Source organism: Limulus polyphemus, unplaced genomic scaffold, assembly GCF_000517525.1.
Source record: "Limulus polyphemus unplaced genomic scaffold, Limulus_polyphemus-2.1.2 Scaffold958, whole genome shotgun sequence".
In the NCBI taxonomy this organism is placed as follows: Eukaryota; Metazoa; Arthropoda; class Merostomata; order Xiphosura; family Limulidae; genus Limulus; species Limulus polyphemus.
The window spans coordinates 121,959-136,230 of NW_013666568.1; the positions used below are offsets into that span (position 1 = coordinate 121,959).

Sequence of the window (14,272 nt, forward strand, 5' to 3'; positions counted from 1 at the left end):
AAGAAAGGACTTGTATCGGTAAAGTTTCTTCGGTAAGAATTTTTACGGAAAATTAACTAACGAACGGAAGCGTAACAGAAGGTTTCAACTATGCATTTAACTTATTCTGTTATCTAAACAACTTACAACTGCAGTTAATATCATGAATATTAACATAAAATTGACAAACGAGAAACATTTGGTGTACAATTTTCATAACAATTCCTTTGTATTGTTTGTTTGTAGTGAAGCGCAAAGCTGCACATTGGGCTGTCTGTACTCTGCCCACCATGGGTATCGAAATCCGGTTTTAAGCGTTATAACTCTGCAGACTTAGAATTCCTTTATATTGTTATTTTACTGGTTTCCAAAAAGTACTATAACATATACACTCTCAACAAAAGATAGAGATTAAAGACGAATTGTTTCACTCAAATCAATATGATAATATAGTTTTCATAAAACCTCAGGTATCATTAACAGTGAAACAGTTGAAAATAATACTTAATTATTTCTTATTTTTTTTACTTATTTTTTATGATTTTAATAAGCTCAGAGTTCTGTGTTTGTCATTAGTTATGATATACATTGTATCCGATGAAGACATTATAACTGATTAAAGGACAGCGGTTTCGAAGTCTCATAGTTAAAAATAAAACAAGTATGGATAGATAACACTTCTTCGTGTTAAATATCCTGGGGTTAAAAATGTTTTTATCTGTCGCTCATTTTTATTAAGCACATTGTGCGATTTGATTGCTTACAAAATTTAGTTGTAACTTCTAGTGTTCCATACCGAGCATTTAAATCTATACAATTTCTATTAGTCAGGATTATAAATTTTTAATAACAATAATATTAATAAATATAACAATTATGTTGAACTTTACAAAAATAAAAGTTATTTATTTTTTAATAAAAATTACAGTGCCTGACTAAGTTAATTTCAACCAATGAAATGTCAGTGTAATCATTATGTGTAAGGCCTAAACACTGATGGTATGTACAAGAGAAGGAGGGTTGACGTCCGTTATGTTTGTTGGTGAATTGTATTTCAAGTTCATGTCATCGAAATGAATGCAACTGAACTAACAACGGATGTTACAAGTGATAAAGATGGTACATTTTATTTTAAATCTGGTAAGTCAGCCCAAGTATTTGTGTTTTGTAACGATGTTCTTGCCTGCTTTCAGCGTGGAAACTTTAGTTGAACAATTTTAGTACAGGATTATGTTTAGTTTAACGTATGTCAATAGCTCTGTGAGTGTTAGACTGACATTGTGAATGAGTTAGGCTTAAAAACGCAAACTTAACTTGATGTACTCGAGTTCAGTCGAGATTCGAAAGTGTTTCGCTTAAGAAACTACTAATTAATAACTGGTTAAAAATAGAGCGGGAAGAATTGTAATGTATAGTGCTTGATCTTATTAATTATGTATTTTTCTCTTGTAGATTTAATGCAACATTTAGTTTTCTTTGTATAAATTGGAATTTTTGTTTAGGAAAGTAATACTGACATTACTGTAGAACTTTAGTTTTTAGAAACCAGTGTTTTGAAGTTTTGCTTAAAGTTAAACTAAAATTTAGCTTGATGCAATTAATTATTATTAATTCATTTTTGGTTACTTCAAACTATGTGCTAAGTCTAACATTAAAAGTTAATACAAAACTAACCAGGAAAGAATTTAAGAATATAACTAGTTAGATCTAGAGGTTACTGGATCTGTAATTTGTAAACTTTCAGAAAGGCTTTTATCATGATGATTTGGTGTGTTACTACTGTTAGTCTAATTTGAATTCAAATTTCTATTCCGAGTACATGTCTGTTAATGCCTGCTCTACACCATATACTTGTTCAGTAGTTCAGAGTTAAAGGGGTACATTTAGTTTGCTGTTAGTGTTTTGCTTCATTGTTTCAATAAATAAGACGTAACTTACTGTTACCTTTCTCATTCACATGTTATTAAGGTAACTTAATGAATGTTTCAAGATTCTAATCTATATAAATACTTTTGTTTAAAAAGTATAATCCAGGTTATATTCTGTGTTGATCAGAAATTTCATGAGGAGAAATATTGGGAAAATGACCTTAATAATAGGCTTAAATGGTAATATGTTTGCAATGTGGTATCACAATAATACTGATAATAATTTAAGCCATATCATTCGTTAATGACTTGATATGGATACTTTGTTACAATTCATTGTCCTTGGGGCATTTTGCTTAATACGAGAGTTCTTTAGACCATTTGGGTTATAATATAGAAGGTGGTGGTATTATGCCATTGGTATAATTCATTTATAAGACAAAAAGTTTTATGGTGTAGAATATTTAAGTTAGTGAAGCATAATATGTATTAACAGAAGTGTGCAATATTATGACAAATATAGTTGAAATGCTAATGAAACACTTCTTATTGGAAACTATATTGTGACAGTAAAGAATGATGTGATTTAAATTATCAATATTATTGTGATGTTATATCATATGCACACATTACAACTCTCGTATTCCATCAGCTAAGGTGTCCTAAAAAACTTAAATAACTCTGGGTAACTTATTACTAATTTAATTAAGTTTACTGAGAAGAAATGAATGACTTCTATAACCTTGTGTTCTAAACAAAAATATTTTTCTAAGTGGATGAATAGAGAAGCTAATTGTTAATAAGTTACAAATATTAAACTTTCAAGAGTATACTCTGCTTTCTTATTACTGGAAATGGATGTTGCTGAGATAAATGTGATTAAAAGAGCCATTGAAAGGCAAAGGTTAAGCATTAAAGGACGGTCAAAATAAGATTTTTTATTCTTATGAGAACTTAAAAGAGTGTTAAGTATATATTATGTTTGAGGCATTTAGAAAAGCAGCTTGAAAGCTAGTTTTTAATTAAAAATGTTTCAATATATTTCAAAAAAGTATTATTATTTTACTAACTTCATTTGTGTCTTTTTGGATAATGAACTGTTTTAAAAAGCTTTTTATAATGTACCATGCACAAAGGTTAAACTGATAGGTTCTTATGGAAAACATTCTAAAGCAACATCTTTGTTTAAACAAAACTCAGTAAGGACAATTACATGTAACGTGTTAACTGCAATTGAAGTTTATACTTGTAGAGTTTAAAAGAAGTAAGCATGTTTTCGTCTACATATCTATCAGAATATCCCATTAGTTTTGTTAGAAATGAATTACAACTCTATAACCCTAGAGCTTTTGAAAGGTGGACCTTTCAAAAGTGCTTGGGTTATAAGGTTTTTATTCATTTCTGTCAAGACTTCTTGAACCTACATGTTTTTCTAACATCATGAATGTCCCATTAGTTTTTGAGTTTTGTGTCTTTTAAGGTCCAAGTTCTGATCTTTCTCTTGCTTCTATTAAACTAAGTTTAAGCAGCCTGTAACAGACATGTAATGCTGCCTGAACTGTTCCACAGATCTAACAGTTTACGCTGCCCAAAATGTATTGTTCACGATTAACAACGTGACATACTGGTCTTTCTAGGCTGTTCTGCAAAAGCTAGTTGAAGATTTACATCTTAAAAGTTCCAAAATGCAGTAGCTCTTTGTACAAGGTTAATAACTTTTGTTCTTCTATTAACAAAGTATATGAGACACATACTACAAAAATATCATGGTTTTTAGTTCCTGTTACCAATTTACTGACTATATAAACCTTCTTGAATTTTATTGCTTAGTTAGAAAATTCTCTTTGTTTTTCTTTTTTGTACAAATGTACAAATCTTTCATAATACTTGAAAATAAATCTTACAAATATAAGCTTCACAAGTCTTTCTGCATGCATCTCTACATTGATCAACAGCCAGAGACTCAGATTTATTTAATACAGTTACTATATCTGTGGCTAACCAATATTTACTTTATCACATGGACATGTAGCTATAAACCTTTTCCCATTGTATGCCACATTAAACCCTATATTTTCCTTCTCTTCCCTCATAAGTACACTTCAAATATAGATATTGTTTCCATCTTAATTCTGTAATATTGGTGCTTAACCTGCTTCATTCATGCTCAACTTATTAAGCATATCTCTATGAAACAGTCTCAAACTTTTCCTTTTAACAAATATGTTGTACATGTAAACTCCACAGTTCTCTATGAGCCTTTTGAAAATATTTATTACACTATAAATTCTACATCAGTACCTCATCATTACTTCTAACAACTAGTGTCGCCAAACTAAGCATGGAAAAGAAAAAACATTATGGTTAATTTTGAAAGTTTAAAACAATAGTAAAGCTAAGCTTAAATTAATAGAAAAACAAACATGCAAAATTACAAGTTAAAAGCTAAGCTTGAGCCAATGCAAGATGAAGTACATGTACAAGGATCAGATTCATTGAGAGGGACAATGAATTAGGAAAAACAAAAGTGGTAAAATTTTGTTTCTATATTGGAACTTCAAGCTTGATATTATTGGAACTTATGAAGAAAGTATTTAATTTTATATGTCTGGATGTAATGTCGTTATAACTGAAGCTTTTGTAATGATGCACTTGCCTTTTTTTCTTTCCTGTACTGTTAAACCTTTTGTTTGATTAGTACATTATAGTCACTCATACTTTTTCCTTGTATTTATATTGAAGCATAGGTGGAAGTTGGTGTGCATAGCAGTTATAATGGAACATTATAAGTTTAGGTGGGGTATTTGAGATAGGCATAGCAGAATTTGCTTGAACTATACAGTTTTATTCATTTTTGCTTGATATAATTCTTGTACATCCTACTGGACCATGGCTCTGGAAGTACTTGGCATATTATTCAAAGCTTAATGTACTCATCTAAGAATGAAGTTATTTTGAGCACAACTTCTTAAAAGAAGTTACTTTGTAAGGATGTTGTGTCACCCTTCTGCAGTTTGCATTAAACATTATATTTAGGTAAATGTTACCTTAAGACTAGTAAGTGACATGCAAATATCATAGGCAGATGCATGATTGATCGAGCTATTCTGTGTTTCGAGGTGTGTATCTATTGAAAATATATATTTAGGTAAGGAAAATGTTAACTTTCACCACTTTCTGTTTAAATACACCTCTTCAAAGTTCGGAGCACAGAAAATGATGACAAAATATATCACCCATCTGCTTATTATATCAGGAGTTTTGAAAAAGAGTGATCTGAAATGCATTATAATCCCCTCCCTAATTAAACAAAGACTATGGGCAAAGCATAAAATGTTTCAAAATTGGTAATACATTGCAGTTGTAGATGGTTTGAGACCTTCTTGATATTAAAACTTTTAGTCATTGTTGCATATCCAGATTTATTTAGAACAGACACAATTTTTCATTATAGGTTTTATTGAAGTTTGAGATATTAATTACCTTAATCATTATCCTCCCTCACATAAATAATATTCTTTAAATCTAAATATCAACCAGTTAAAATGTACAATATTTATTGCCCAAGACCAAAAAGTTTTTATTTTTTTGCTTCAGCAATAACTTTATATTTTAATTGATGCCACATAACATAGTTGCAGAAAATTTATTCTTTGATCACCAACATTTATTCACATTTAATGTTTCAGGCATAATTATGTACATTTTCATTATAAAAATGCTTAACAATTTTTTATAAGAATTATATTCACTAAAACTCAGTGAAGTTTAACAGATAATAATAAATTAATAAGAGAACTTTTTCAATTGTGGAGGTATAGATGTTAATTTTTTACTTTTTCACACAAGGAAAAATATCAGAATTGTTTATAAAATAATTATAGATAACATGCCCTCTTGAGAGGCATCAAATTTCTGCTTATAGATAACATTGTCACTTCTATTGATTATTGCAATTCAAGTGTCTACTTCAGTAGATAAGTATATATTATGTTACTTTGTGTTATGAAGTACTTGAGACTGGAAGCAAATGTAAGCAGTATCCACTGAGATAATAATCTGAAAAAATAAATACAATGAATTATTAAAAAAATGTTTTTCTTACAAACACATACAGATGCTTGCTTAATACATATCTGATTAAAATCATAGAAAGGATTTATTATGTTTCTAAAAAACTATAATACTGAGCAGTTTTGTTTGAAGTTTGTTTGGCATGATGTGTTAGGTCAGCTTTACTCAAAAAAAACTAGTGACACAAGAAAGTATGTGTACACTATGTTGATCTGTAAAGTAGTGTTAGCAACCTGGATTTGGTAGGGAGGTAGTGAGAGTTTCTAAGTTTTTAAAGAAGTTATGAACCAATGTAACTTGACTTACAGTAACATTTTTTCTTAGCAGTTAGAGTACTTAAAGTGCATTTAGTAAAATTGTATGTGTGTTACAATATCCATGAAATAAATGCAATGGGATTTGATAATGTGTATTATCGTATTATCAAAGTGAACAAAAGAAGAAATTGATCAATTGGCAACAGACTACAACAAGAATTATTATTTGGCATTGCATAATATTACTTATGTAGATGTTCCATACATAGTGTTTAATTTTTTGGGGATGTACTTATTCAGTATGATAAATAGAAATTAAACATGCATACTTATATGTATGATACATTGAAAATTAACACAACAAAAATTGAAGTTCCGACTCTCGTATTTGTCCTGGTAGATCTTAAGTCAGGATATATATAAGTATGTATTTTTTGTACTGCAAGCAGGAAACTAGCATCATTGAATTAATCTTGCAATGAATATTTCAAGTAAACTAAAGATTTGTTTTTGATCTTATGATATTGAAATTTATTATAATCACATGCTGAACATCATACTAATATTGTGAAATTTAAAAAAGTTTTAAATCTTTGATTAAATTTTGTCTTACGATTTTTGACCAAAATGAAATCTTTCTCTACACTAGCAGAAAGCCATTAAAACCATAAAGCAATTCACCATTAAAAAAAAATAAGATTAATTTTTTTTCTCAACTGTAAATTTTTGCATTTGAAACCTAGCAGTAATTCCAGAATGTTTATTAGAATGTAGCTATGTAAATAATGCACATTTTAACTGGCTTTGTATTGGTTTGAGGGAGCAATTAAAGCAGGAGTCATATTTTGATTATGCTTATAGTTGTCAGCTTAAAACTACAATTATTTAATATAAGGTCTAAAAGTTTCACTTAAATCTACTGTATATGGCTTACTATGGAGATATTAGTAATATAACAAAAATTATGTTAGACTAGACACAAGCTTGACCTGTATTTGTGTGAATCCAGCTTATTACATGATGTGACAACACAGTCATGCTAGACTATGCATAAGTCTGACTTGCAGCATGTCCAGAGCAGATTAGATTGGGTGCCACCCATCCCGTGTACAGTGAGAACCAATACCATATAGTTGGAGAAATTATTTTAAATTTATTCCATAACCTTTAAAGATAATTCCTAAAGTTATCATTTATGAACTTTTTAGTATTTAATGGTTCTTATTTCAGACATACAATGGCTAATAGTACTGATGAATATCGTCTTTTTTAAGAGCAGATTGCTATGAAAAACTTAATTGTACTGGTTTACTTGTAGTTTTCAGTAGGAAGAGATGAATGGTTGACTAGTAGTATTGATTTCAAGAGTATATTTTTATGAAAATCAATGAGGTTATAGCTATAGAAAATTTTTTAGGTTGTTGTATGTATTAAACTGAATCCACATGTAGCAGTTGGCATCATGACTTCAGAATGGTAAAATTGTGTAGGTTATCAAATCACCCTTGAATGAAAGTATACCCTCAAAAAATGCTTGGGTTGTTAAGTCAAAATAAATTTATTACTGTGTTTTCTATGATGATCAAGCTTAAGCTGCTTTGAGAAAGTTTTACAATTCAAAAGGCTGTCATTCATAAGCCTGAAACAAATGTTTTTGTCCATTTTAAATACAATTTGTTTTAACTTTTGTTTTTAGTGAAAGCCACTTTATAATATGAAAAGGAAAGGTCATTTATAACAAGAAGGATTTGTTAGGACCAGTTCTTATATGCATTTCATACAAGTTATTGGAGGGTAATTTAAATGCTAATGGGAGTAACTTTGTTTTTACATCTGAATAAAAATAAGGGTTGAAGTAAATATGTCAACACTTGTACATTTATGACATGGCCTAAATCTTGGACAGTTCAACTGATTGTAGGCTATAAAAAAAGTGTTCTTAGTTTAGATATGATTTCATGATGAGTCCTTGTTTATAAATTGTGGTATGAACATCATTTTAAAAACATGTAAAATTTATCAACCAAATTATTTTTTTGCTATATTGTATTTTTTATTTTTATAATTAAATTGAAGATTGTAATGGATGGTGATGGAATTAAGAACTGCATTTAGTAATAATTTGAAGAAACATGCTGGTATGATTATGGGCACTTTTTTATGATTAATGAGAAGAAACTTTTAACGAGCTAGCGATATAACTTAAGTTTTTATATTAAAAAATACTTTTTTTTACAATAATTACTATCCCAGTGTGATCTTCTATCTTATTATTAAAAAAACAAAAAGGTTAATACTAGGTTATTGATTGATTTGAAATATTTTATCAGAATTAAAACTCAACTGAACTTGCTAATTAAAATTATACCATAAAATCTGACTTAGTGTTTGATACTGAAATATTTAGGCTGTAATGCATCACATTTAAACCATAGCAATAGCTTGATAATCTGTGCTGTTGTAATGTCACTAGGTATTCATCAGTTTCTTCCTGTATAAACAATCTTGCTTTTTTGTGTGAAGTTGATCTAGACTTAATGTTTCATGCCACTCATATTCAAGTGTTTTCTTGAAGTCTTGTCGTTATAAATGAGTTTGGTTGTTATATATGTATCTTATTTTAATTTGCTAACCATTTATTTTGTAGTTTAGTCAATATGTTAGTGGCATTCTTTGCAACTGTTAATTATGTCATTATGGTTTGATATGCTATGCTAATTGAATAAGATTGAAAATAATAAAATGAAGCTAAATAAAAGAGTGATCATTATATAGTAACCAAACACACCAAAGGTTTGTGTATGATAATGAATAAACATTTATTATATAATTGAGTAGACTGATACAGTTGAAATATATGTTTACTTAATCCATTTCACACCAACAATGGTTATGGTTCATGCAGTTGATGATATAAGTAGTGTCTTGAGCACTACTATTATGTCATATCACAGATGGCCTGAAGAGTCTTGTATTGGGGCAAAAGGCCTTGTTGGAATTGGATATATCTTATATGGTATGGCTGATATATTATTATTATATACTTTTGTTTATTTTCACTCAGAAGTTCTTATGTCAAATGTGTAACATATCCACAAACTTGTGTGTTACTTAATTGTATCTCTGCAAGATGAAATTTGAGAGGTCTGAAAATAAAAAACGTAAAGCTTTACTATGCATCAGAGAACTATGTTTAAGTGATAGGTTAAGTTTAAAAAAATACATTATATCATGCATAGAAAGGTTTTTTTTTAAATGATTTGAAAACAATTTATTAATCAAGAGGTTGCAGTTAAATATAAAATCTGTAAGCTCTGACTGTAGTCTATAAACCCAGACAACTGGGAAATGAGTATATTTTTTCTAGTTAACTAAGTTTATCTGTCATCTTATGAGGCAGAAGAATTTATGAGTTTCAGCATTGTTTTTTCACTTAGCATGTGAAAGATCAAAAGGACCACACACACACACACACACACACACACACACACACACACACACACACACACACACACACATGGTTAGCTGTCATGGCTTTCAGCAGTGACACTCATCTTTGGATTCTGGTTCCATCTATGCTCACCTTCTCATTATACCCTCCTGTATTTTTTCTTCTCCAGTGATCTTGAGGTTCTGAGTGTTCTTTCTAATCATTTTTCATCTTTCATACAGGAACTATTTTTTATTTTTTTATTATTGTCTTCTTTTTTATCATTTTTCCATAGATACTTTGCATCTTCACCATCTTCAGGATGTGGTGTCTTCTTTGTTGGTGACAAGAGCTACAAAACCTGTCTTCTACCCTACTCAGGGCTTTTATTTTTATTTTTTTGTCATCTCCATGAAGTTAGGCTTTTGGCACCCTGTCATTGACTTGTTTCTGAATCTCTTTCACATTGTTCCTCAATTCCAGATAGATGACTTTCTCAGCCTGCATTGGGCCCTTTTTTTTGGGCTGTGTTTAACCAAGCCAAACATTTCAAATGCCTTCCTTCACATTTCCCTTTGTTTTGTGTCCTATCATTTTTCCGATTTGACCTCAGTGGCCATGTCTTTCAGTTCTGTGCCCTTCCTTTTGGCCTAGATATGGTCACTTATGTTTTTACTTGGATCGTGTATTTTATTTCTCAGTGCGTGCATCTTTTGGCTTTTATTTCTGTTATTATACAGTTGGTGGCTTCTCCTGACACCATCTTGACAAGATTAGCAATTGCTACCTCCATTCTTCTTTGGGAGGCCTCTTGCCTAGGCTGGCTGGTCTAACTTCTTAAGTCCTTTTTGATTCTCACTCAGTTTTATGCCCATCTGGTGGTAACTCCTGCATGGTGTGTGCTCAACCCTCTCCCTTGTTTATTTGCACCATGGATATTTTGATATCCAAGGTGTTTCTCTCTCTCTCTTGCATTTGATGATTCCTCTCAGTCATGCACACATACATCACCTTTAGTGAGCTGTGGAGGATCCTTGGAATGTGTCCTGCATTCCCTTATCTGCCTTTGTGTGTTTACCTTTCTCTCTACATCTCTGTTGTGGAGGCCTGATCACTCTAAAATGTCTCTGGGTAAATCACTTCCCTTAACCCCTGGCCCAACTTGTATCTTTCTACTGAAGCCTCTCTCTCTCTCTCCAGTTGGGGATAGTGTTCAACACCACTTCTTTTCTGGGTGAGGAGTGATCTCTGCATATCAACTTTCAGGAGATGACTGTGACTTATTGAGCTTGCCCTTTTTTTGGTCGTGGGTGTCCAGTCATCTTGTGATGATCCACTCAGACATGTCTATGGTCATTACCTCAATCAACTTCCAGGGAAGCACTCACTTACAGGACCTGTGCTCTTTTGCTTTGGACTTCCTGTCTTAAGCCTACAGTAATCATATTCACTTTATGAGATGCCATGCCTTTTGTGGTTTTTTTACCTTGTGGTAATTGCTTCTCTCACCTTTACGGTCTTCTGTTGGAGTTGTTCCCATTTCAGAACCCCTTAGGTTGATGCATAAAAATATTTTTAATCTTAAAATCAAAATTACTTTGCATGTTGGATATCCAACATTCAAAAATAAGAATGCATGAGCAAATCATTACATAATAAATCTTAATTAAAAAAATGTCTGATAATTTGTGTATGAAAACCTTGTAATGTTTAATGATAATCTGCAAAATTTTGTGAACATACACTTACTGTTATAGTATGAAAACTATAACAAGCACAAAATGGTTTACAAGGTCAGTCTCTAGGACCGAGTTTGTAGTGAGAGAGTTATCAAAGACTGCAATTCCTTTAAAGGTGCAATAGGAAACTTGATGTATGTTGTCAAATAGGATTGAAAACTGTCAATGTTATTGAAGTGTAGATGGACATTTGTGAAATTGTGAGTCTTTGTTGGCTTCAACTCTGTCATCTTATTAGCTGTACCATTGCTATAAAAGAAATTGGTATGGTTTCAGAACCTGTTACTCTTCCTCAAAATATCTGTACATAATTTAACCTTACTGTATGAATACCATATAAAGGACATTATTTCTTTATTGTCTTACATAGTGTTTTGTAATAGAAACATTTTTAGTAATGTAATGAGTGATATCTCTTTACTGTGTTACTTAGTGTTACCTGCTAAACATTTTATTATTATTGTGGATAATATTATGTTAAGTTTACTTAAGTTTTCTAGTGAAAACATTCTCTATATAATAATAAACAATTTTCTGTTTCATATTACATAGTATATTTGGTACCTGAAGCTTTTTTATAGTATTACAGTGAACAGGTTTTCTTGCCTATGTTACTTTGGTTGTTTTCTACTTATGATTTTAGGGTTTTAGTATATGATGTTTATTCAGGTTATCATCTACGTAGTATCCTTAAGACGCTATGATTTTGATTGACACACTATCTCTCCACTATTTTCTGCTTAGTATTTCAAAGCAATTTAAATAGTAATTTATGATAAAGTGTCTTTGAAAATTCAGTTTAACATTGTTGCAACTATGTTTATCAATCTGTATTTTCTAAGCTCTAGGTCTGTATATCTGATATTCTAGTATATCTGATTAAAAAACTTCTGCAAACCACCTGGTGATGTATAGTGTTACCAGTAGAGATTAAGTTACTGAATTTTTTGCTTACTGGAACATTTAGTGTATGAGTGTGAGTTCATGGTGCTTAGGGTTCTAATATTTTCAGTTTTCACATTGGGTCGTTAAATGTAAAAGCTGCCTCTTAGTTGTATGAGATGGAATTAGGAAGGTCACCTAAATGAAAAAGTAGCTAATTTTGTAGTTTTATTAAGGATTACATGTAATATATCTTTCACTGTTTAATAAAATATATAAAACTAGACTTAAAAAATTTCAGTCGTTCAAAAAGTCCTAGTTTTTTAAATACACTAGTGTATATGTAAATAAACAAATCAAAATTTGAAAATTAATGCAAATTTTACTCTGTAAATGGATTATATGAAGATAAATGTATACCAAAACTTTTCATCCTTGATAAAACTAACACATAGGTATAAATATTTTGCTTAGTGTACAAGGTTTTATTAAACTATTTTATATAAGTATGTAAATTTTAACCTGTATTTAATAGTTACAGAAGCATATGGTAACACCAATACAAAGATCTTTGCAAACTGTATAACCTGTATATATTCCAAAAAATATAGGCTACATGTGCACTCTTTATAGTGTAGGAGGTAGCTGATGCTTCCTTTCAGTGTTGATTTTACTATACACTAGGAAAATTTTACTTGTGATTTGTAGAAATATGGCAGTGTAAAGATATATAATATTAGTAAAGCAAGTAGTCATGTAAATATAGTTAAGTTTTAATTTTAGAAACAAGTTATCTGTTTTACTTAGTATCTAAAACAATTTATTACATAATATGGACACTTTGTTTTGTTAAACAGATTTGAAAATAAGTAATGTTTAGTACAATGCTTTTGTTGATATGGAAGGGTTAAATGTATGGATGGTTGATTTGATGACTTCGTTACTATACGCTTGCAAAATCTGTATGTACTGCCAGCTTTTGGTGATTGTTATAAAATGGTAACTAAAATTGGACTTGATGTACATGCATAGTTGTATAATGTATACTGCTGTATTATGCTTAGTATAACAAACATCCATATGAATGCAAATTACTAATGTTTTATAGTAGTGTGATTGTACATCAAATTATAACAGCCTGTTGGTTGATTTAAAAGAGCAAGGTTTTCATATTATTATTCTTTTAATTTGTTCAAATTGTACAACATTTATTTTTGTTGCATTATGTATTTACATGGTTTATTTAAGTTGATGTTTAAATGTTTAATTAGCTCAAATTACATAATATATTCCAATAGTCTGTGTTGCTATATCTATTTCACAGGGAGTCTGAACTATCATGAATGTATTGTTACAAAGACTTAATGTTACCCCATGTTGTTTTTTTACTGTAGGCTTAGAGCTATAGTCATATTTTATTAATTTTTTGTATACAATTTTAAAACAGTCAATTTTTTGTAGTCAGTAAATTTTAGGAAAAGTAATCCTTGGACTTCTGTTACCATTCATACAGTATATGTTATTTATAAATATATGAAGACTTTGTAATCTACTTTCAAGGTTCTTTTTTTTTAGTGAAAATTATATCATATTACAGATTATTTACTATTACTTCCATACAGTTTAATTATTGTCAGTCCATAGTAGAGATAAGTTCTTCACTTAGAATAATTACTGTTGCTCCATACTAGAGATTAGTTACTGTCGCTTCATGCTATTCATTAGTTAATATAATTCCATCATACAGATAAGTCACTGTCACTCAGTACCAGAGATTAGTTACCTTTGCTCCATACTAGATTATTGTTATACCATAGTTTAGTTCCTCGCTCCATACTGTAGTTTAGTTCCTCGCCCCATACTGTAGTTTAGTTCCTCGCCCCATACTGTAGTTTAGTTCCTCGCCCCATACTGTAGTTTAGTTCCTCGCCCCATACTATAGTTTAGTTCCTCGCCCCATACTATAGTTGATTTCTTTGCCACATACTATAGTTTAGTTCCTCGCCACATACTATAGTTTAGTTCCTCGCCACATACTATAGT

At 30.4% G+C, this 14,272-nt stretch overlaps 1 protein-coding gene across 2 annotated transcripts in view; it reads left to right on the forward strand.

Annotated features, from left to right (window-relative positions):
- The first annotated feature begins 994 nt into the window (after positions 1–994).
- LOC106461433 (triple functional domain protein-like) overlaps positions 995–14,272 on the forward strand; it is a 202,341-nt gene continuing 189,063 nt past the window's right edge. For both annotated transcript variants that reach the window (XM_022388406.1, XM_022388407.1), the window contains exon 1: positions 995–1,119. In XM_022388406.1, coding sequence (XP_022244114.1) covers positions 1,053–1,119 — 67 coding nt within the window. In that variant the 5' untranslated portion in view covers positions 995–1,052. The remainder of the gene's footprint in view (positions 1,120–14,272) is intronic.